This window comes from Hakea prostrata, chromosome 9, assembly GCF_041222555.1.
Source record: "Hakea prostrata isolate BN-2017 chromosome 9, UWA_Hpros_2, whole genome shotgun sequence".
NCBI classification, from domain to species: domain Eukaryota; kingdom Viridiplantae; phylum Streptophyta; class Magnoliopsida; order Proteales; family Proteaceae; genus Hakea; species Hakea prostrata.
The window spans coordinates 36120615-36144287 of record NC_142608.1 but is presented as its reverse complement, the minus strand read 5'-3'; the positions used below and the strand labels follow the sequence as shown (position 1 = coordinate 36144287).

At 39.5% G+C, this 23673-nt stretch overlaps 1 protein-coding gene across 5 annotated transcripts in view; it reads right to left on the bottom strand.

Annotated features, from left to right (window-relative positions):
• The window catches only part of LOC149005173 (putative GPI-anchored protein At1g61900), a 37179-nt gene extending 18988 nt beyond the window's left edge, over positions 1–18191 (bottom strand). Inside the window, exons 1-3 of one of the 5 annotated variants that reach the window (XM_089167744.1) lie at positions 17784–18191; positions 12619–12815; positions 10689–10822 (exon numbers count right to left, since the gene is read on the bottom strand). In XM_089167744.1, coding sequence (XP_089023870.1) covers positions 10689–10722 — 34 coding nt within the window. In that variant the 5' untranslated portion in view covers positions 10723–10822; positions 12619–12815; positions 17784–18191. The other 4 variants (XM_089167741.1, XM_089167742.1, XM_089167740.1 and 1 more) reach the window with 4 other exon arrangements.
• Positions 18192–23673: the final 5482 nt, after the last annotated feature.

Sequence of the window (23673 nt, the reverse complement as noted above, 5' to 3'; positions counted from 1 at the left end):
TATTTTGCTACGGCAATGAATAGCTTATGTTATCAGATGAATATGTCTCAATCCAGATCATCCTCAAGATACCACTATTGTGCGGTTATAAAGGGGAAATTACCTGGTGTTTATACATCATGGTCAGATGTTGCTATACGTATTAAAGATTTTAAAAATCCTTTATACCAAGGATTTACAGATTTGACACAAGCTTTTGACTATGCCCGAAGAACAGTTGGAATTAATTTCTACAAAGATTGAAAAATCAGATCAAAAAGATTTTAAGAGAGCACTTGTCAATTCATCATCTGTTACAAAAATGGAGATGCAAGACTTAGTCCAAAGTCTCTCCACAAGCATATCACATTTTCCAGATTGGTCGAAGAGGTTAATTCCTCCAGAATTAAGATATCCCAACTTAAGAGATAAAAACATGATGCTTTGACATGTCTCCTCAAAGCTAAAGATTTACTTCAGATGAATGAAGCTCAGATCCACAACGCTTTCGAAGAAAAGAATCGCAAAGCCCAAGATCCAGCCCAGCAATTTGTCCAGGCTCAACTACAAGGTTATTCAAAGATGGAAGCATATGTGAAATCGATTGATACTATGCTCGAAGATATAAAGAAGATGATGGCGGAAGGTGGTGGACCCTCTCCTGACTCATGGAAGAAAATTCGATCGAAATGGTCGAAATTTCGATCGAAATGCCTGCAAAAATCCAACTCGAAACGAAATATAGTAGTAGGCACGAAATGTATCCATATCGGGCCGAAAAGACACTTGCGCAACTTATAAAATACCCAAAATCAACCCAGTTTCGCCATTTCGACGTTATTTCGACATTTCGAGCCATATCGCCAGAGCTATTTCGACCTCATTTTGCAATTTTTGCTGATTTCTCTTGCTTTCATCCCATTCTACACCTAATTTCTTGTATTCCATTTCCTTCAAACATTTGATTTGCTCCTCCATTTGTGCATTTTCTCAAATCTTGCAAGGTGAATAACCAACTTCCTCATTTTTTTTTTTTTTTTTGTTTCATTTGTGCCTTAAATCATGTTAAATTGCTTCCAAATTTATATATGTTTACTTTAGAGTGATGATCTATGAATTTGTAGTGTCAAAATTATTTTTTTATTCTTCCTACTATTTTTTTATTTTTCTGTTATTAAAAATTATTTACTAAATTATGCATATTATTAAAAATGTTTATGTATAGTACATGTATAAGCTTCAAATGAATGTATGTGAGAGTTGAGACACCATATTGTTGTGCTGGTGTTGAATTAATTTTTTTTCTGTTAATTTTGTAATTTTACTGTTTTTAATATATATTTAAATAATTAAAAATATATATTTAAATATTTAAAAAAATAATTAATTTCTGTTTTAAATTTAAAAATAGGAGAGTATTAGTGGAAGCATGTATGCAATTTTTTGAGCATGTTGTGGATATTTTTAAGATAGCTAAATGTGTATTTTATATATTTCAAAATTATTTATATATTAAAAAATACTTATATAGTTATACATTTTTTTTATATTTATAAATAGGAGGTTATTATTAGAAGCATGTATGTCATTTTTGGAGCATATTGTGGAACTTTACAAGATACTTAGTGTGTGTTTCTTGTATCAGGCACTCTATTTTAAATATGTCAGACATAGCTTGGGATCATGGGAGGCCACTGACAACTGATAAGAGGAAGAGCGAGTGTAATTACTGTAAGAAAAAAATAGGAGGAGGTGGGGCCACTAGATTGAAGGTGCATCTAGCTGGTGGCAACAAGGATGTAACAGGGTGCCCAAAGGTGCATGTAAAGGTCAAGAAGGCAATGGCCTCATATATTAGTGGTACAAAGCAAAAGAGGAAAGAGAAGACAACACAGAGGGATGAGTTCGAGGATGCCTGCTTAGATGACCTTCCAGATCCTGAGGGTTATGGTAGGGATGAGCCAGGAGACAGTGACCCTGATCCAAAGGCCGATCAGCTGAGGAGGGCGATGATGATGAGTAGGGAACAACAGAGGATTGATGACATCGGGAGGCAAACAAGGGGGGTGTCGGGTTGTGGGTCCTCTCAGAGAGCCGAGGGTATGGGAGGCATAGGTGGCTCCCAAGTCCCTATGAGGAGGTCTCGAGTGTGAGGCAGGAGGCTCCTATCCCACGGGCCCCTACAAGGGGTCAAGCTTCCTCAGCACATCCTACAGATCCGGATCTTAAGATTCTTCGCAATGATCTGGCCCTATTTGCAAGGCCTGAGCATAAACAGAGAAAGTTGAAGCACTTATGGGGGAGTGTGAAGGAGAAATGGGGATGGCTTTCTCCAAATGGGCGCATTACCATAGTGTTCCAGCACATACAGCCCAGGGGCCCTACTATAGAGATTGTGATTGAGCAGATAGGCAGGGGTAGGAGTGGTGTACAGGGCCCCACTCCATATGAGATATATAATGTGTATTTGCCTCAGCATAAAGAGGACATAAATGAGTACATTAAGGGATTAAAGCCCATGTGGAATCATTATGGAGTGACTCTGATGGTTGATGGTTGGACTGGTCCCACTAGACAGTCCATCATCAATTTCATGTTGAATTGTAATGGGAGGACAGTGTTCCTCAAGTCAGTAGATGCATCCGGTGAGAAGAAGGATGCAAAATACATTTACAAATTACTAAAGCAAGTGGTGAAGGAGATTGGAGTGGAAAATGTAGTTCAAATTGTGACTGATAATGGCTCCAACTACAAGAAAGCTGGGTTGAAGATGCAGGAGAACTCCAGGTATCTAAAGTCTAAACATATAGTATTAATTTTCATTTGTAAATACATATATTTACATTACACATATACATGTACACTTTATAACTTTGTATTGATGGCTTGATGCTTTGATGGATGGACAGATATAGGCTCTTTTGGACTCCTTGTGCTGCTCACTGCATTGACTTAATGTTGAAGGAGATTGGAAAGGTCAAGCTTGTGAAGAATACGGTGGACCAAGCTCGACATGTTAGCACCTTCATATATAACCACACCTATGCATTAAGGATGATGAGGGACAAGTGTCAGGGTGAGTTAGTGAGGCCAGGCATAACCAAATTTGCTACTAATTAAATAGCACTGCAGAGCTTTGAGAGTAGGAAGACTGGCCTTAGGAGTATGTTTGCATCAGAGGAGTGGTTTAACTGGGAGGGTTCTTCATCAGTGGGAGGAAGGAGAGCTCAGTTGACTATCCTTGATGAGAGTTTCTGGCACAATGTGAGGATAGTGGTGAAGATGCTTGAGACTGTGGTGAATGTGTTGAGGATGGTAGATCAGCAAAGAAAACCTACTCTAGCACACATATTTGCTGCAATAGATAGGATAAAGCAGCAAGTTGCTCAGGTCCACCCACGCGGCAACAAGAAAGTCCTTCAAATCATCAACAGTAGATGGGAGTCTATGTTGCAGCATCCACTGCATAAGGCTGGTGAGTTGTTAAGTCTAGTATTTAATTTAATTTTCATTATGTTATCACACTATTAAGCATTAACTATTCCCTTTTATGACATACTTTTTCTTACACAGCATACTATTTAAATCCCAACTACCATTACAAGGACAATCTTGGGATGAGGTAAGATTTGATGGATGCTGTCCAAACTGTAGTGGAGAAGTTCAAACCGAATACAACTAAACAAGCAGTCATCCTTATGGATGTGAGATAGTGATTAGAATCATTTGATATTCACAATTCGTAGTTTTATACTAAGTCATTAACCTAGTAACTACTAACTAGTTATTGTTTTTTCTCTTTATATATTAGATAAAGGCTTTTAGGGATGCCACTAGGAGCTTCGGTCGTGCTGTGGCCGTATCGGGACGGGAAACCGCCCCTGCGGGTAAGTTCATTCATTTATTTCATTATACATTTAATTATTATATTCTATCTTTAATTTAGTTATTTAAGTATTAAAATGACTTTGAGTCTATGTTTGTTGCAGCTGAGTGGTGGTTGCAATTTGGACGTGATTCACACAACTTGAGTAGGATTGCAAGCAAAGTGCTCTCCCAAACATGTTATGCCACTGGTTGTGAGCGAAATTGGAGCACCTTCAGCCTCATTCACTCGAAGAGACGCAACTGATTGGGTGCGAAGCGTCTAGAGGACCTTGTCTACCTACACTATAATATGAGACTGAGAGAGGATCATATTAGACAGGGGATGGATAGAGAGAGCACCAATATCGAGTTGGCCGACATATTTGAGATGGATGATGATGATAACCCAGTAGTTGACTGGATCAGGGATAGTGGAGACGGATTGCTGGATGAGGATGGAGGTCTTCCCAATAGTCAGATTGCAGAGGAGATGGGGGCTGATGTGGGGGTCTTCAGGAGGGGAGGCCACATACAGAGCCCGCCCGTCCCTTCGTGCCACACCCTAGTGCATCCACCCAGTGTGAGGATTTGATTTTCTGGTCCGACACTGAGGATGAGGTGACTCAAGCCTCCGGCGATGACGACGATGGTGGTGATGATGACGATTGCAATGACAGTGATGATGGAGGGGATGAGGAGGGTGTGGGACCTCATGATCAAGATTCAGCTTGATCCTAGGGACAGACCACCACCACCACCACCAACAGTACGTGAGAGTCAAAGGGGGGAAGACGACCACCGAGATTCACAGGAGAGAGTCAGTTCACCCACGCGACACAGGATTCAGACCATACTGGAGCTACATCTCGAGGCAAAAATGTTTCCTCTACATATTCGAGGAAGGGGAAGGGGAGACAGCACGGCTGGAGCACAAAGGATACGCCATCATATGGGCCCTACCGTCCATCCGATGCCGAGAGCTTGGTGGGATCTATGAGATCGATGAGCATTGATGATGCTAGAGACTCCTCCACCTCCAGAGGATCCGGATGGCATAGGCCTGCAGAGTCCTCATATGATACTGCTGTGGAGAGTATTGGTTCTACCGAGTCGACCTATGGTTATGGTCCATATGGACCATATGGTGTCCCCTCCGGCTATCGTATTCGTGGGTCAGGCCAGTCAGCCACGACTGGAGCCTTATGGTTATGGAGCGGCCTATGGAGCTTATGGTGTCCCTCCCGCTGTCGATTATCAAAGTCAGCCACTGTGACCGTATCAGTATCCTTATCCTTCTCCTGAGAACCAGGGGCAGGGTGCTCTTTTATTTGTTGAGCAGATCTTCCACACTATTCCACAGCCACAAGGCCCACCACCACCAGTTCCTTTGGAGATTCACAACTTCCCACCGTTAGGGAATCTTATGCATGTGGATGAGGCCACATACAGAGGTGCAGTTCTTGACTATGTCCAAAACTATATGGGGCGGGGGCAAACATCATGGGAGTTATATTGTCATTTGTATAGGGTGCAGACGGAAGAGGGAGACCTTGAGGCTTGAATAGAATAGACTTGTAAGTAATAACATTCCAGCTTCTTCTTTGATTCATGTACTATATACGTGGAATGTTGGATGTTACATTTTCAGTAGTTTTTTAGTAAACTAGTAGTTTTATAGTGTTTATTATGCTTGAAATAGCTAGTATGCAAAAATCCAAATCAATTTGAGTGCATTTGAGGCTCGAAATTGAGTTTTCAAGAATCAGGAAAAAAATATCCAGTTTCGGTTGAAATTTCGACCGAAACCTCGAAATTTCGACCTTTTCCAAGGTCGAAATATTCATTTCGATCGAATTTTCTACCTTGTACTGACTAATGAATGCCATACAGTTTCAAGTGAGATTGGAGCATCCTAGAAGAAAGCCTCCAAAATCAAAGCTAAAGAAAGTAGTACATCCACTTAAAAGATACTTGGCAAAAACTAAGAAGAAGATAAACATTAAATTTGCTGCCCGAGAAAGGATGTGGAAGCACTTCTCTTCTCTCAGAAGTCGGTGAAGATGCTACACAAAGATTGGTCTCTCTTCTAGAAGAAAATGACATCACCAGATATTTCAGGGAATAAGTTCCAGGACCATGTCGGTGCATACTGTATACTAGAATGATGTGACCTGATCCTATCACTAAGGATTAAATAAGATCTCTCGATGCGCCCTTGGCGTGTCACCTTTGTGATGGCGACATAAAGGAAACGAGATTTAGGCAGGAGCCTGTTAACCACAGGATGTAAATTTGCATCTGTATTTAAGCTTGCTTTTGCTCGTCTATATAAACGAGCCTTTGTTAGTGTTATAGACAGAATGATAAGCCCTACATAAAAGAGGTGAGGTGATGCAGAATTGAAGACATATTTACGAAAGAAGAAGCCCATTGGATTAGGCCCATCAAAGGCCTAAAGTTGTCACCTGAACCAGCCCATGGCTTTTTGGGCTGGGCGTTTAGTGGGTTAAAGTTAGCCCACATATGTTGAACTTCATAGTCTGACCTGCCAAGTCTAGTTCTTGAAGTCAATAAAGGGGCTTTGTTTGAAAATAAGAGCTCTTGTCAAAGAGTTCTCCTTTGTCGGTTAGGTGTGTTGAGTCATTAATAGGTGGTGGTGTTGCTGTGGTTGGTGTTGCCATTAATATTTATGTCTCTTTAGAATGCTATATAAAGAGACTTATGTAGTGGTGAAAAACAACTTTGAATTGAAATCAAATTGCTTGCTGCATTCCTCCTCTTTGGAGAACCCTTGTGTTTGATCGGTAGGTTGGTGTTCGATCCAATCGATCCACCTTCGGTGTGAGCCCGGTGTTCTTGTTGTCCTTATTGTTCTCTTAATTCTCTTATATTGTTCCATCCATTCTTCTTTATAGCATCTGCTGTTTTGAAGACCTAGTTGTCCTTGTTCTTAAACCAATATCCTTGTTCTCCACTTCGGTTTTCAGCCTTCCATTATATCTGATTTTATCTACCTTAGTCCATCAGTTTGCATTGTCTCCCGTGAAAGGTCCTTTTGGCTCTGTTTTGATCTTTCAAATACGATTACATTATGAGGTGCCAAAGAACTCAGTCATAAAATGCCTATCTCAGAAAGGTGAGACAAGGTTCTGCAAAGAACTGGACTACTTGAATATTCATTTTCAAGGAGTAGTCCAGTTCTTTGCGAACCCTTATCTCACCTTTCTGAGATAGGCATTTTATGACTGAGTTCTTTGGCACCTCATCTCTTTTATGCAGGGGCTTATACTTAATGCCGTTCTCAGCAAAGAGTCTTACGAGGCCTTTACCCAACCGTTAATAGTCACAGCCACTCCATCTCAGTCTGATGATAAGACTCTTTAACTTTACTCATACATCATACTCATATTATGATTATATGACAGTGTGAGATTCGATGACTATTTCACGGAATCGTGAACATATCATACAATCCTAATACTTTCTGGGATTATATTATCGTTTGCTTTCACAAAGAACATCACCTCCACATGGAGCTATGTAAGGCATCACCAACTATTTCACGGGCCATGCTTCAGAGGGGCTTATTTCTAAATTACTCATCAAAGATTATTTTATAACACTAGCCGTCACCAACAGCAAAGGCACGATTGTAGGCATGATTTATGGTTATCCAATCTGAAAGAAAGAAAAAAATAAAAAATTTCATACTTGATATTTTACTCCAGGCCCATCCCTAAAGCTCAAATGAAGAAACTCACAGTGGAGGACGAGAGTGTTCTCCTTATCTTGCATTGGTGCGCTTCAGGATTTAGAGATCAATAAGAAGAAACATCAGGAGATTTTTCTTGTAAAGAAATTTTATTGCATTCGGTCATTCTATCTATAACACAAACAAAGGCTCGTTTATATAGACGAGCAAAAGCAAGCTTAAATACAGATGCAAATTAAAGCTAAATTCAAATTTACATTCTGTGGCTAACAGACTCCTGCCTAAATCTTGTTTCCTTTATGTCGCCATCACAAAGGTGACACACCAAGGGTGCATCGAGAGATCTTATCTAATTCTTAGTGATAAGGATCAAGTCACATCATCCAGTATACAGTATGCAACGACATTGTCTTGGAAATTATTCCCTGAAATATCTGGTGACATCATCTTCTTCAAAAAAGAGGCCAATCTTTGTGTAGCATCTTCACCGACTTCTGAGAGAAGAGAAGTGCTTCCAAATCTTTCTCGGGCAACAAATTTATTGTTTATCTTCTTCCTAGTTTTTGCCAAGTATCTTTTAAGTGGATGTATTAAGTGGATGTACTACTTTCCTTAGCTTTGATTTTGGAGGCTTTCTTCTAGGATGCTCCAATCTCACTTGAAACTGTATGGCATTCATTAGTCAGTAGAGGGTCCACCACCTTCCACCATCATCTTCTTCATATCTTCGAGCATAGTATCAATCGATTTCACATATGCTTCCATCTTTGAATAACCTTGTAGCTGAGCCTGGACAAATTGTTGGGCTGGATCTTGGGCTTTGTGATTCTTTTCTTTGAAAGCTTTGTGGATCTAAGCTTCATTCACCTGAAGTAAATCTTTAGCTTTGAGGAGACATGTCAAAGCATCATGTTTTTCTCTCTCAAGTTGGGATATCTTGATCCTGGAGGAATTAACCTCTTCAACCAATCTGGAAAATGTGATCTGCTTGTGGAGAGACTTTGGACTAAGTCTTGCATCTCCATTTTTGTAACAGACGATGAATCGACAAGTGCTCCCTTAAAATCTTTTTGATCTGATTTTTCAATCTTTGTAGAAATTAATTCCAACTGTTCTTCGGGCACAGTCAAAAGCCTGTCCCAAATCTGTAAATCCTTGGTATAAAGGATTTTTAAAATCTTTAATACGCATAGCAACATTTGACCATGATGTATAAACACCAGGTAATTTCCCCTTTATAACCGCACAATAGCGGTATCTTGAGAATGATCTGGATTGAGACATATTCATCTGATAACATAAGCTATTCATTGCCGTAGCAAAATAATCTCTTTTGTTTTTATCAGCTGGGTTTTGGATCACCTGATGGTGTGATACCCAGAGATTATCCAAAACAACTTTATCTTCTTGACCAACTTCAGGTAAATTCTTGAATTAGAAACTAGGGTCAATGGTAAACAGATAGTTCTGACAAAATCTACATCTTGGAACATGTTTCTCCTTTAGGTTAGGAGAACTAATCTTTACAACCTTTTTATCTTTAGTGGTTTGTCCCACTGTATCTTTTATTGCTTCTTCAAACAGCTTTTCTTTCGTCTTTGGAGACGAATCTTTGTTCTGAGCTGGATCAGCCATTTGAATCACAATCAAAGTGATAGTCAGGATCATATAATGAAACCTGCTCCTCAACTGCAATATTTTGAAAACATGTTATTCTGGATAAATAATCTGCAATAAAATTGTCAATACCTTTAACATGCTCAAATTTTATATTGAATCCTTTATTAACTACTGTATCTCAAAAGACAATCCACCTTCTTTGAGAAATCTTGTTTTCATTTAAATTATATATATATATATATTGAGTAGTTGCCTGCATGGCCAGTTACCTGAGACAAGTAGAGGTTTTACCCTCTTCTGGCCTTTTCTTAATCTCAGGTCTATCTGTCCTTCATCCTCTTTCCTTCTTGGTTCTTTATTCTTCTTCTCCTTCTCCTTCTTCAGTATATTTCCGTTCACCCTTTTGGATTCCTTTCTTTACTGTTGGAATAAAAGCTTTCTGGTTTACTCTGTTGAAAGCTACTGCAGGAGCCAAGGGCATGATATGCTAAGGATGAAATATGGGCAATAATCTTTTCTTCCTCAGGCAAAGCCTGGAATTTGCTACCAATAAGCCAATTCTACAGTAACACAGACCAGCAATCCGTTCGGGTTTCATTGGTTCCACTAGAATGAGTTTCAGCAACTAAAATTTATTTTTCTGCCAGTATTTTGGACATTATCAAGTTTAATAATCATCACCCAAAAGTGTCAGACCCATAGAAGTGAGATAATCCACTTGAACAAAATTGTTCCCAACACTGTAACTGTCTTGTCAAGAGGACAGATACTAACTTTCCGAAATTGCACATGGTGACACTTTCTTGAATAACTACTCAGACCTCTTCTTCTGAATTTGGTTTGATTTATCCCATTTAATTCTGAAATTCCAGGTTTGCCCTTCCCTTCTAAATTAATTTACCCATTTGTCTGAAGGGCCCTTTACCCCAATCACATAATTATCAGTAATATCTCAATTTTTGAGATTCCAATTTGGTATCTCAGTTAGATTTCAGTATACCTCAGAATTTTACTGTAGTTTAATGCTTCCCAACCAAAGCAGCCTGGCTTTGATTTCAGCCAAAAAAGTGCACCAACTACATGAAATCTCTAAGATATCGGTCCAACAAGTTTTTTTGACCACCAAGTCAGCCACCGAAAACCAAGTTCTCAAACTATGCCGCCTGATGATTGTTTTAAAGCCATAGGGACCAAAAAAATGTAACACATACAATAGCTATACCAGTTTAAGGACCGATTGGTCCAATCAGCTCCCCAAATGATTTGGAATAATTCCCCCATTATACACCACAAGGTTCCCTCCAAGGATGCTCACTTAGCGAAAAACTTTGCAATTTTTCAAAAACTGGAGTAAAAAGATTTGAAAAATGTATCACCAAATTTACTAAAGTTACCATAGCATGAGTACTATATATTTTAAAAGAGAATCACAATTTCTGTTTCACCAATATTTACAACTGTAAAAGATTGATATAATTCTCTGATTCTTAAGAACTTCTGAAGAACTCACCTTCATATTGAGTAATGGCCCTTAAACAGTCCATAGCTGCACTGGCCCTTTTGGGACATCTGACCCACTAATAACGTACCATTGTGACACCAAGTGGTCTCCAACCAACAAACTGCTTACTCTTATAACAGCACCTATAACAGCATCATTCATTAAAACAAAAAGAAAAGTGAAACAACGGAAATTGCAGCAGAAAGTGAAGAACCTCGGATGATATACAGACTGAAAAAGAAAGATGTTCACAGTGAAGTATCATTCATCATGAGATATGTTTGACAGTGATGAAAAAACAATTATCAATGTTGCCAACGTAAGTGAGACAGAAAAAAAAATATCACGATCTTAATTTGTAATTCTTACATATCAGAATAAAAAATCCATAAGTCCTGGTTGTCAACAATAGAAATCCACCAATATTCACACTAATTGACTATGGACCAGGGTTAGGAAACCGTCATCTCAAGATCTCATTGAGATTTGAAGAGATGGTGCTTTATAATATTCTTTTTTCCTTTTTGTTCCCCCCCCCCCCCATCTTAATTTCTAATTCTTACATATCAGCCGCTGGTTGCACAATAGAAATCCACCAATATTCACACTGATTGACTATGGACGGGTGGTCAAATGGGCATGGTTGGTTCTCAAAGCGGTTGGTTCTGCTTTAAGGGAAGCTAGTTCTAATATTAGTAGACATATTTAAGCCTTCAAAAAGTATTTTAAAACACACACACAAGTTAGTGATTTGAATTTGCACCTTTAGTCGGCAATAAAACATAGTTTGAAACTCCGAATGATATGAGACATTACAGACAAATAAACTACTGACGCAACCACAGTTAGGGTTGGATATCCAGGATCTTCTATTAAGGTTGCAGCAGCTGTTTAAGGCTCTTAAGAGTTTTTGGATAGGGTTTTAAAGGGCCTAAAAGGTTGCTGGAATGCTGAAAACAGGTCTGAAATTTAAGAACTTTAAATTAGAAGAACTTCAAATCCAGAACTCTAAATTAGAATTCTAGGTCAAGACTAAGGTTCAGTTGGGTTGGGGATGAAATGGGGTGGTTGCTATTAAGTTCAAGAGCAGTTTCCTATTGATACTTCCAACAACCTGAACCAATGTAGAGGGCTAAGAACTTAGAAACTCCAGATTGAACAACTTCGAAAATTCTGCAACTTCCCAACATAGAAGATGAAGGGCAGAATTTTTAGAAGTCAATAACCAAGGCAGGTTTGCGTAAGATTAGATCTTTGTTTAGCAGGCTTAGGTGATCCTAAAGACGGTATAATGGGATGTTTTGAGGCTGGAATGAGGGAATCTTAGCTGGGGAAGGATCTGAAAACGTGGGAAGAAGGAGATGGGGGATGGCTTCTAGGGTTTAGGATAGGGGCTGTAACTTACTTGGGCTATTGGAAACTTGAAGGATGCTGCTGGACTTGATGGTGAAGGCTTCAAAAGTTGATTGCTGGTTTGCATGAATGCTGAAATAAATGCTTGAGTGCTTAAAGAAGACGAAGGAACTTTAAGTTGCAAACAGCAGCTCAAACCCAGCTGTAGGTCACCCTCCCAAGGATTCCACGAGGGATTTTTATTTGCTGCAGAGCTGCAGCCTGCAGCCTGCAGCCTGCAGCCAACGATCTAGATTCAGCCACATATTCAGAAAGAAATCAAACAGTGTAAAATCAACTGAAGGGGGTTTAGTTGTAAATACATTTTTTTTCATTTTACATTCAAGGATTTTATATTTTAAACATTTACAAAACGAAACCCCTGACTCTACCTGACCCTAATTCCTCATCTCGCAAGCACTAGATGAAGAGCTGCAATATCAAACATCAAAGTTTGCAGCTCTTCATCATTATCCATGATCCAAAAACAGAAGAACAAGAATTGAGAACCTGATCATCGACGAGAACCTCCAAGACAACCACTAACCTGGCAAGCATAACGAAAAACTGCTTTCACCCATTTCTTGGTCTCTGTTTTCAGTTTCTCAGGGTCTAATTCCTTCAGTGATTTCCATGTTTCGATGTTAATCTCCAAGAAAGAGAAACATTTATCGATGCATTGTCACTTTGCAAGAAACTTATTCTCTTCATTTCCAGTTGTGAGAGTCACGGCTTCTTCTTCGCCTGCCATTGCCACAGAGAAATTTAAATTCCTCTAATTTGATTTTTTGACATTCTATCGAGATTGGCAAGTTTATAAAGAGAAGCAAAAATATTTGGCAACTGTCATTAATGCTTGTCCTTTTCAAACACGAGTTTTCAGCTCTTAACCCTTCCTACCCCTTCCCAAGCAAGGAAGACAAGAGAGGAGTTTCTTCAGATATATATTCCTAATTTATTTGATAGCACAGAAGTGAACGGAAATGCTTTATTGCAAAACCTGCATTTGCTCTTTCCATCTTACTAGGCTAAGTAGCGAGCAATGCAATGATTTTAAGCTTTTAATCAATTTAATTTTAACTCAATTGGAAACATTGTCTGATTTAATAGTTGGTAAGTTTGATGATTATTCATATGAATAGCTTGCATATTGTGAGGGAAGTTCTATGTTTCTCCTTTTGATGATGGGAAATAACTCCTCACAAACAGAATAACCAATGATTTAGAGGAACTCACCGAATTCATCGATTCTTGAAGAAAATGTGTTGTCCTCCTACTAGGGTATGGGAAACAACCTAGTCGCCAACTAGGGCTTGGGAAATCGGGGTAGATTAAGGGGTTTTATTTCGTAAATTTGTAAAATAATAAACCTTTGATTGTAAAAAAAAAGAAATTCATATTTACACATGTACTCCCTAATTTTCTACCACAGCCGTTTGATTCGTTCTTCGTACACGTGGCAAAATCTAAATCGTTGGCTGCAGGCTGCAGCAAATAAAACTCCTACCAAGTCTTTCTTCAAACTAACTTTATTCAATCATCATATCTGAAAATTTACATTTAGACTAGGCTATTTATAGCCTTCTATAATTGACTCCTAATACTTGCCAAATAAGACTTTCTATAACTGACTCCTAACTCAAACAAACTCCTTTCAAGATAAGACTCCTAAAATTTAGGAACCATATCCTCTCCTACTAATTAATCTAATTAATACCCAAATACCAACATAACTCAACACCTAAGACTCCAAATTAAAATATAAAAACAGATTTATAATTCAGAAATTATTCTGAACTCAACCTTACTAACATAGACTCGATCCAAGGGGTGAACATGACCATTTTGCCCCTTGGTCAGATTCCCCCCCCCGGCGGGGGTTTGGGCCCTATTCTGGATGGACTTGGCCCCTTCTAGGCTCTTTCGGGCTGGCTGGGGGCGGGATACATCAAGTACACACTGATTGACAATTAAAACATAATTTAGAGCTTGGAAGTTTCTACTACAAGGAACAAACTCACCTTGAGCAAATAAGGATTACAACTTCCAAGTAGTACCTAACTATCAAGTAACTTGAACATAATAATACATAAGAATAAGTCATAAAAGTTAGAGACCCTAATTGCTATGGTTGAATGCACAAAAATATTAAGGAATAGGAAGAATAAACACTTTAGTCATGAAAAGGCAAGGATTCAGGTAGCCGACCCCTTTTAGTTGGAAAAGGCTCATTGTTGATGTTGCATTGTTGCTATTGTTGTTGCGTTGTTGTAGGAAGAATATACACTTTCTGATGTGAACCAAATTCTCGGGTTTGACTGACTAAGTCAATGCCCTAGATTTAGGCTAACTCCAAGATCCTCTTCAATAGAATCGGCAGTCAATTATGGTTCAGAATAACCTACGGTTGAAGGAAATGGGTTGGTTATGGGGTTCTAGGGTTAGGTTCGGCTAGAATTAGGGGTCTAAGGTTTGAAGAATAGAGTCTGAAACCTTGCTGTACCTGAGACTTCAGAACTGGAATTAAAAGGTTTAATGGATCCTAGAGTTCGGCTAGGCTGGAATTAATGCTACTATTACTCTTGTATAATTCCAGATTTGGTTCTCTAGGTTTAGGGTTTTGAAATTAGGTTTCCAACTTGGAGTACGACTGGAGGTGGTGGCCAGGCTAGGGTTTGAATGGGGAAATAAAGGGGGTGCAGGAGAAGCTAACCCTAAAAGGGTTTGAAGTTTGATGAGGGGTCAGGGAGTTACCGGAGTTTTAATAAAACTAGGGTTTAGGGTTTCTAGAAATTGAAGATGAAGTGCAGCAAATTTTCAAGCCTAATGGATAAAGGTCTTTCATGATACTAAAAGTAGGAATGAGAGTAGGAGTAGGTGCAATCCCATAGGGATTCAGTGAGGTTAAATGGGGTAGGGATCTAGGGTTTTTAGAAGGAGAGGGGCTGCTGCTACCATAAGGAAGAAGAGGGGGAATGGGGGAAGGTTGCATGGGCTCAGGGAGGATGGAAGGGGGTAGGGAGAGGCCCTAGGGTTAACTTAGTTGAGAGCGGACTTGATGTTGCTGGCTTACTCAAAGCTTGGTGCTGCTGCAACCTTGAAGGAGGGAGGAATTAATGAAGAAACTGCAAAAAACTTTCACACTCAGCCATGGGATCTTCCTTGGGAACCCACGACTCCATTCCAAATCTTATTCAGATAATCAAGTCTAATTGTTACACTTATCGTTGCTTACTCATAGCCTACACCAAGGAAAACATAAAAGTACTCAAATTTCTATAAGAAAGCATACTAGGACTCAATTTAAATCAAATTTAAAATCCTTCTTGACTCAATACTCCAAGTCAAACAATGATTCCATCATATCTAACACTAGAAAGATCCAATTTCGATTCTAAGAGTAGATATGGAATCCAAACAAGAAACAGAATGAAACTAGGGGATTTGTTCACAACTTAAAATTCATACCTAGACATAGACTCTTCAATAACTTGAAAAACATTGACTCAAGCCAAAAAACAAAAGTAGATCCTAGGATCCTAAAAACATGCTGAACCCAATGACACCCTAACCTTGGACTCCACTAAAACTGTCAAAATGTCCAAAATACCCCTGGTATGACTAGGGGCTGTCGGGTTTGGTGAAAGTAAGCCTAGGCCCTATGCTGCTCCTGGAAACAGTTTACATCAATTTCATGGTGTAATCTTGAAACATGAGTAAAAACAAGGTCAATGAGTGAAGAGAAAAAAGTTTCCTCCCTCAAACCAAAATAGCAAGTTTGGAGCCTTTTCTGACAAAATTTCAAACAACACGATTCAAGATTTAGCTTTTCATAAAGGCACTTGACCCTTTCAAACCAAAATAGCAAGTTTGGAGCCTTTTCTGACAAAATTTCAAACAACACGTTTCAGGATTTAGCTTTTCATAAAGGCTTTTCACCCAAAATATCAGACTATCTGACAATCAGATCAAAATCTCGATCAAGATTAGACATTCTCATATATCATGTGCTATCTTGTCTTGATCAGGTCGAGATTCTTGAGATTTTCAACAACGTTTTGAGCTATTCTATGGACTAACCAAAGTACATGTTGGCTTTATAATGTGCTATAGTTTTTTACGGGTAATAAATATACAGCAGCCCCCCCCCCGGCTCCCAAGAAAGAAAAAAAAACAAAACACTGAACTGACTGACTATCTTTCAAATATTACTACTAATTTCTCTACCTAATGGTTGGAACATGTATTTTACACCATCCTTCATCCATGTCTTTAATGACTTGCTTTGTCAATCCAACCCAACCCCTTGGTCTCCACCCAAAAAAGATATGTCACATTTTATTTTAACATCTTCAGTGAATCACTCAATGAGTTACATGGTAAATTTATCTTCAGATCTTACCTATGAGGGTTCTACAATTATTTAATTACCAAGACTGTGCTTTCTTGTCTTGTCTTTCCCCTTGCCCCAATCCTCAGCCCCCAACCCTCAAGCCCTACCTTTGTGTCTAGTTTTGCAAACCATCTACCCTCTACATGTATTGATCTATTGACCCACAAGAGGTTTTGTTCTTAATAGTGTAAATCACTACCACAAGTGCAACAACTCATTCATGAAAAAGAAAAGCATAATGATTAATCATTGCATCTAGGTCAATAGAGTACACCAAGCATGAAATTTATTATATTCCACTCCCACTCTTTCACCCCAAGTCATGGATTAATCTAATTGGTAGGACAAAGATGCAACTCGAAGATTTTCTAAGACAAAAGAAAGAGTGCCCAAGTATCACAATAGAGACTGAAGCCGGTATTACTTGAACCTTAATGGAACATGGCCTTAAAGTAAATACTCAAAGCAATATCCCACTGACAAGTATGGTAACACTTGCCCTGGCAATCGGTAACTAGGATCGTTTAGGCTAGAATGTGGGATTAAATGGTGCAGTCTGCATTCACTCCTCATCTTCTAATCGATTGATCACCCACACTTTCCCAAAAAGATGACCCATTTAAGAAGTTTCTGCATTGAATATATTCTATTAGGGCATTCCAGCATTTGATTGAATAATGTACAAAAGAGCCAGCAACATTGATATTTTAGTGATCTTTGTGCAAAGCACCCATTTCACCTTACATTATGAGTCTTCTGGGGTTAAATTCTTTAGACACGGCATGTGTGATAATGGCGGAAAAATAAATCTCTATGCCACCATCTGATCGTTCTATACTTTGTTTGAACATACAGGATTATGAAATAGCGAGGCATTGTGTAGCATTTTTAACTTAACACGAAAAATGATATGCACCCAAAACCACGAGATCAGCCGCTGCGGGGGGAAAATCAACGTGTGTTACCAAAAACACAAGGAAAGCAGAAAAATAAATATCAATAAATAAAGACAAAATAAATGTACAAATAGACTTACCAGCCAATATGTAAAATAAGATACTAAGATCAACGAAGAAGAAGGAGAAGATCGATCAAATAAAAGAATAAAATTTCTCAACTATTTTCTCTTGTGAAAAAGAACTTTACTATTTAGCTACTGAAAACCGAAAAGAAGCATCAAGCAAAGCTCTAGTCATGCTTCTCCCCCAATAAAGCTGGAAATAATACTCAATGAAGTCCCACCGAACCAAAAAACCTGATTTTTGCAAGTATATCATAGCTTCGCAATGAGATCCGTAAGCCAAATGTAGAAAAGGTACCAGCTAAAATGGATCGACCTGTCAGAGAACTGATACCGAATCTCTTCTACAGCTACTGAAAACCCTTTCTCTGCAACTTTTCTACTGGCGCCTCTCTCTCTCTCTCTTCTGTCTCCTCTCTCTTCCTTTGCTGAATATCTTCCACACTCACTAATACGGTAATAGCTTTCTCTGCAACTTTCCCCTCACCACTCTCTCTCTCACGCGCTTTTACGGTGCATTTTCCTCGGATTTCAACCAGGAATTTATTCCGTTCTTCCAATGATTACCTGCACCTTCAACCCAAGGCTCCACCAAGTTCCCTTCGGCTATAATGGATTTTCCGGTTTGGGCAGATGAAAAAAAAAATGGAATTTTCGGTACTCAAAGTTATGCTTGGATGTGTAGGTAACAGAAAGCAACAACCTGAGTCCGTCAAACAAAACATAATGAACTATTACTTTTTGTTTTGATTTAAATAAAAAGAAATGGAAAACAATAAACAATTATTTGATGCACAAAAATTGGAAAGAAAATATGAAACTGTACTTATTGATGAGTAAACAATAATAATTAACTGGGTCGAACCATTGTCGGTTCAGCCATTTTGGTGGGGACCAGTTCAAGGATTAAAACCAAAAGTATCGTAAGCACCATTGCACCAATGAACCTGATGGTTATAGAAGGAGATGTGATCCCACTAAACTTGGGATAGACAATTGTGTTATACATGGAAACCGTAAGTGACAAACATGGAGCCGTAAGTGACAAACATGGAGGCAAGAAAACCCTACAATTGGACGACTCTAGATGAGACTTTGTGAATTAATCCAACGGTCAAGATAGGAGGTAAATCCTATAGCTAAAAGAAAGGTAACTGAATTGTTTCCCTCCATCTTTCATCTTTTAATTAAGTTCTGCAACTCACTAGAGCTCTGTGGTGGTGCAGTTATTGATTTAACATTCGGATGTGGCTTGCGAACGTTGAGTCCAGGCCATATCTAACATTGTTTTGCAGGAACTCGAGGGCTAGTCAATTTTTGGACGCATCATTTGGCATAATCTATGGGAAACGGTTTAAAAAGCCATGGTAGATACCAGATCAACACTTCATAGGAATCAAAATCAGATTCATCTACCTCCTTTAGGTGGGAATCTTATCCTCCAGGAGAGGGTTCATCTAGAGAGAACGATTAGCAGGAGGAAGAAAAAGTGATCAGAGGAGGGCGTTTAAACGATCAAAATTGGGAAATTCAGATGATCCTAGTCATTCAAGAGCAAATGAATCAAAGCCAATAGCAATGAACCAAATACAGATTCAATTCCTCGAGATGTAGGCCATGCTCCGAACAATGGCAAGGCATTTGGGGGCTCCAAGGAATCCAAATCCTTATGATCATGAAAAGACAAGAAGGCAAGCTCGGAGAGTGCAAAGGAGGTGTTCCCCAATAAGAGGATGTTCGCCGCGAAGAGAAAGGAACCTGACCGAGGGGCAAAATTTTCGACAACCTTCTGAAAGGAACATAAGGCAGCAAGAGACCGAAGGCGAACGATCGGGAATACGAAGAACTAGGGAGCTCCCACGAAGAGATGATGCTAAAGTTAGGGATAGGTTACAAGGAAATCGAACAAGGACCTTAACCCAAATTGAGAGAGGCATTCAGACACATTCTACCACGTCCCAACATTCAAATAGGGATAGCGTGCGAACACCTAATGCTAGAGCAATTTAGATTGATTGGAAATTGGCATATATAAACCAGAAGCTAGGACAAATTACAAGGAGTAAGAAGTCAAATGATATATGTTCCATCATCAGAAAAACCCCGTTTGTTGATGCAATTTCCAGGTATGAATTTCCTTATAATTTCAAGCTCTCGACCTTTTCCCTATTTGATGGATGTGGAGACCCAGTGACCCATATAAGCAATTACTAGAAAATGATGGAGGTAGTTGGGAACTCGGATGAAATTTTATGCAGATTATTCAGGTCCTCGCAAACGGGAGCAGTCCAGAAGTGGTTTTGAAACCTTCCATTGGGAAAGGTAACTGACTTCAACAACCTTGCCTGAAAATTCATTGGTCAGTTCCAAAGTGGAATACAGACAAAGAAGAGCGACGGAAACTATCTTCACTATGAAGCAAGCAGAGAACGAGTCCATTTGGAATTATCTGTAGAGATTTAAAAAGAAAACAATGGAGATCGAGAGTCTCGATGAATAGGTAGCAAAAACAACCCTTTTTATTGGACTTTCCAACAGGCATCTTCTGGAGTTCTTATTGCAAGACATGTCGACCACGTATGATGAGCTTGTTCAAAGATGTTAGAAGCGGATGTAAGTCACAAAAATTCTTAACATCCGACAAGGAGAAGTGAAGGCAGCTAGCAAAGAGAAAAAGACTTTCGAAAAAGGGCAAGGATTAAGAAGACACAACAATGATCAAGGGAACAAGGGACGACCGGTTAAAGGCAATGTTCACCCGATCATGCCGAATACAACCCCTTGAATGCCCAACGGTCAGAGATATTATTGCAAATCAAGGATCGAGATATACTCAAGTGGCCACTGAAGATGGCGTCCAAGCTCGAGGATAGAAACATGAACAAATATTGTAGATTCAATAAGGACTATGGACATTACATTGATGATTATAGGCACTTAAAGACTAAAATCAAAAGGTTGATATCTCAGGGCCATTTGGCCAGTTATATCAGACAAAAGGAAGACGATCGAGAGAAAAGGACAACAGGAGAAAAAAGAAGGGAGCGATCGGGTAGCAGATATAGTAGACCCGAACCTGCTAGTTCTAAAAAGGGAAAGGAAATAGCCGAAGCAAACCGATCTCCAATTCTGACAATATTTAGGGATCATACCCGAATCCCTCAGGAAACTAAAAGCCAAGTCAAAGTTTGTGGGATTGGGAAAGGTGATCGGAAAAAGAAAAGCCAACTTCAAGGGAAGACATCACATTCACTGAAGAAGATGAAAAGGGAGTTTGTACTTCCTATGATGACGCAATAGTGATTAGGGTTGAGATAAGTCACCAGGAAGTGCACTGAGTGTTAGTGGACACTGGATCCTCTGCAGATCTTCTATCCTATGAAGCATGTCAAAAATTGAAGATGGGAGAGGACTTAATAAAGCTGACTTCAACAAACTTGTATGGTTTTGCAAGATCCTTAACTATAGTTGAGGGGGCCATGCAATTGGATTTAACAATTGGGACATACCCAAAGGATATGTCCCAAAGGAGACAACTGTTCAAGTAAATTTCCTAGTGGTTCGAGAATTGCCTGCATATAATGTCATCCTTGAAAGACCATCCCTAACCAAATTAGGAGTGGTCGTGTCGACAAGGCACATGAAATCAAGTTCCCAACCGAGAATGGAGTGGTTGAGGTGATTTCCGATCATAAAACTTCCAAACAATGCTATATTTCTTACTTGAAGGACAAAGCTCAATCGAGGAAGGCGACAACTATGTTGATCGAGATCCATGATGATCGAGATGAAGAGATCATGCAAAGGCCAAAACCAGTAGAGAAGCTGTAAAGGATCCAATTGGATCCCTTCAAGGAGGAAAAATGAACTTTTATTGGTTTAAAGTAGCTAGAAGATCTCAAGGAGAAGCTAAAGGAGAAACTAGAGGAGTTCCTTCGAAAGGACATGGACGTGTTTGCATGGTTAGTAGCAGATATGTCAAGGGTAGACTGCAACGTAGCTGAGCACAAACTATGGATCGACTCGGAGGCCCAAACCTGTCACACCCCACCCGCCAGTCTCGGTTATCCGCCCGACAACCCGTGGGAGTGAATCGTCACAAGATCCACGGTCTTACCCATCAATAATAATAAACACAAGTATAGACAATCAAGAGCAAGAATAAATGCAATAATTAATAAAAAGGTTACAGGAGTCCAAATACTCCAAGAATGATCAAAGGAAAGAATCAAGAATCAAATGTAATATCGAGTTCAACGGAAGCAAAATAAATAAAATAAATAATCCTCTTTCCGGTTTTCTTTTCTAAATCTAAAAACTGGTTTTCTAAATTAGCAAGTAAAGGGGTCCTCCAATCTTTCTCTATAAGAAGGGCAAACTGCTTGGCAACTTGTCTCCTCCGCCCATCAATGGGTGCTAAAAGCGCACACCAAGCATCTTCAGGAGGCTTCATGCTCTGCAAGTTCATGTACCATTGTCTGTGCCACATTAGGTTCATATGAGACGGCTCTTTCATATGAATCATCTCCAACTTCCGACGTTGTGCCATCATCTGTACAACTCATATAATATATACAATGAAAGGAATGAGTTCTGACGAACTCAATAAGGAACAGACAATTCTCATATATATGCCAATACAATCCACAAATGCATACTTGAAATGATATGGATGATATGCAAAAATATGAATGCTACTAAGATCTAACTATGCAAGTCTCTAACAGCTGACATGCTTTAAGATATACACTAGCCCTCCTTTGGGTAGGTCTAGTCACTCTGATCTGGCAAGGACTAGTTACCTCTGTAGGGATCTTGGGCAAAGGGGTAAGTCCACACCTGGCTCTCAACCATGGCTGGGGATAAGTCAACACTCTCTTACCACGACCATTGGCAATGAGTATTGGCGCATGTCAAGATTTCTAATCCAATGCAAGTCATAATGGTAACATACTATATGAAGTCCAGATACTTCCCCTATGGCACCAACAAACTCGGTTCAGTATCCTTCGCAACCTAGGAGCGAGAACCCTCATGGACTGGCTACCACTGTTGGACTCCACTCCTTATGTCACACCCCACCCTTCGGTCTCGATTACCAGCCCGACAACCCATGGGTGCGATCCGTCACAAGATCCAAGGTTTTAGTCTATCAACAATATTTAAGACAAATAAAGATAATCAAGAGCAAAGACTATTCAATAACTGAATTAAATGAATTATAGGAGTCCAAAAATACTCCAATGTCAATAAATAAAGGAAAGAAATAATGAATAAAATGGAATAAAGGTTTCAGCGGAAGTAAACAAAAAGGTTATATCAATTTCTTCCCAGTTTCCTTTTCTAAATCTAAAAAGTGTTTTTCATGGATCTCAAGGTAAGGTGTTCTCCAATTCAACTTTATTCGCCAAGCAAACTTTTTGACCTGCACCCTCCGCCTTTGATCATCAATAGGTGCGATAAGCGCACTCCATGCAGCTACAGGAGCTCCCGCACATGCTATTTCCATCTCCCACTGACGGTGCCACATCTTCTTCATGCGGGATGGTTCCTTCATAGGAAACCACCCCCCCCCCCTCCCCCCCCCCCACCAACAAAACAACGCCCCCCCCCCCCCCCCCAAACCCCCCCCTCTCTCCCCCCCCCCCCCCCCCCCCCCCCCCCCCCGGTGGAGATTTATAACTTTTATACTTGAGATGCTTGATTTAGTATTTTGTCTCTGTTTTAGTGATAGTATTCATTAGGTGTTGTTTTATTTAGTCTCAACATGTTGCATTTTTTTAGTTCATTTTTGTCACATTGCATGAATTTCCCTTCTTTTTATGGATGAATTTGACTGTTTCTCTTTCTCTTGAACATGTAGGTGAAGTTCATAATAGAAGAACATGTCCTCTAACTTTGTTGTAGAGTTGTTGCTGCATTGCTACAACAACGGAGCGAATATTCTCGGATCCAATTCAAATGGAATTGACCAAAAGGGCTAACTTAAGTGGACTAAATTCTTGTAAATACATGATGGTTTTCAGCCCTTGATCTCGGGAGGAAGGTTCTAATCCTATGGCCAGAATCTAACCTAATGATTGAAGACATTTATGGAAGAAAAAGAGCAAGGAGGAAAAGGGGACATTCGACCAAGGGAGAATGGAGACTTGGCTGAGAGGAAGGAGGTAGAGAACGAATCGGAGCTC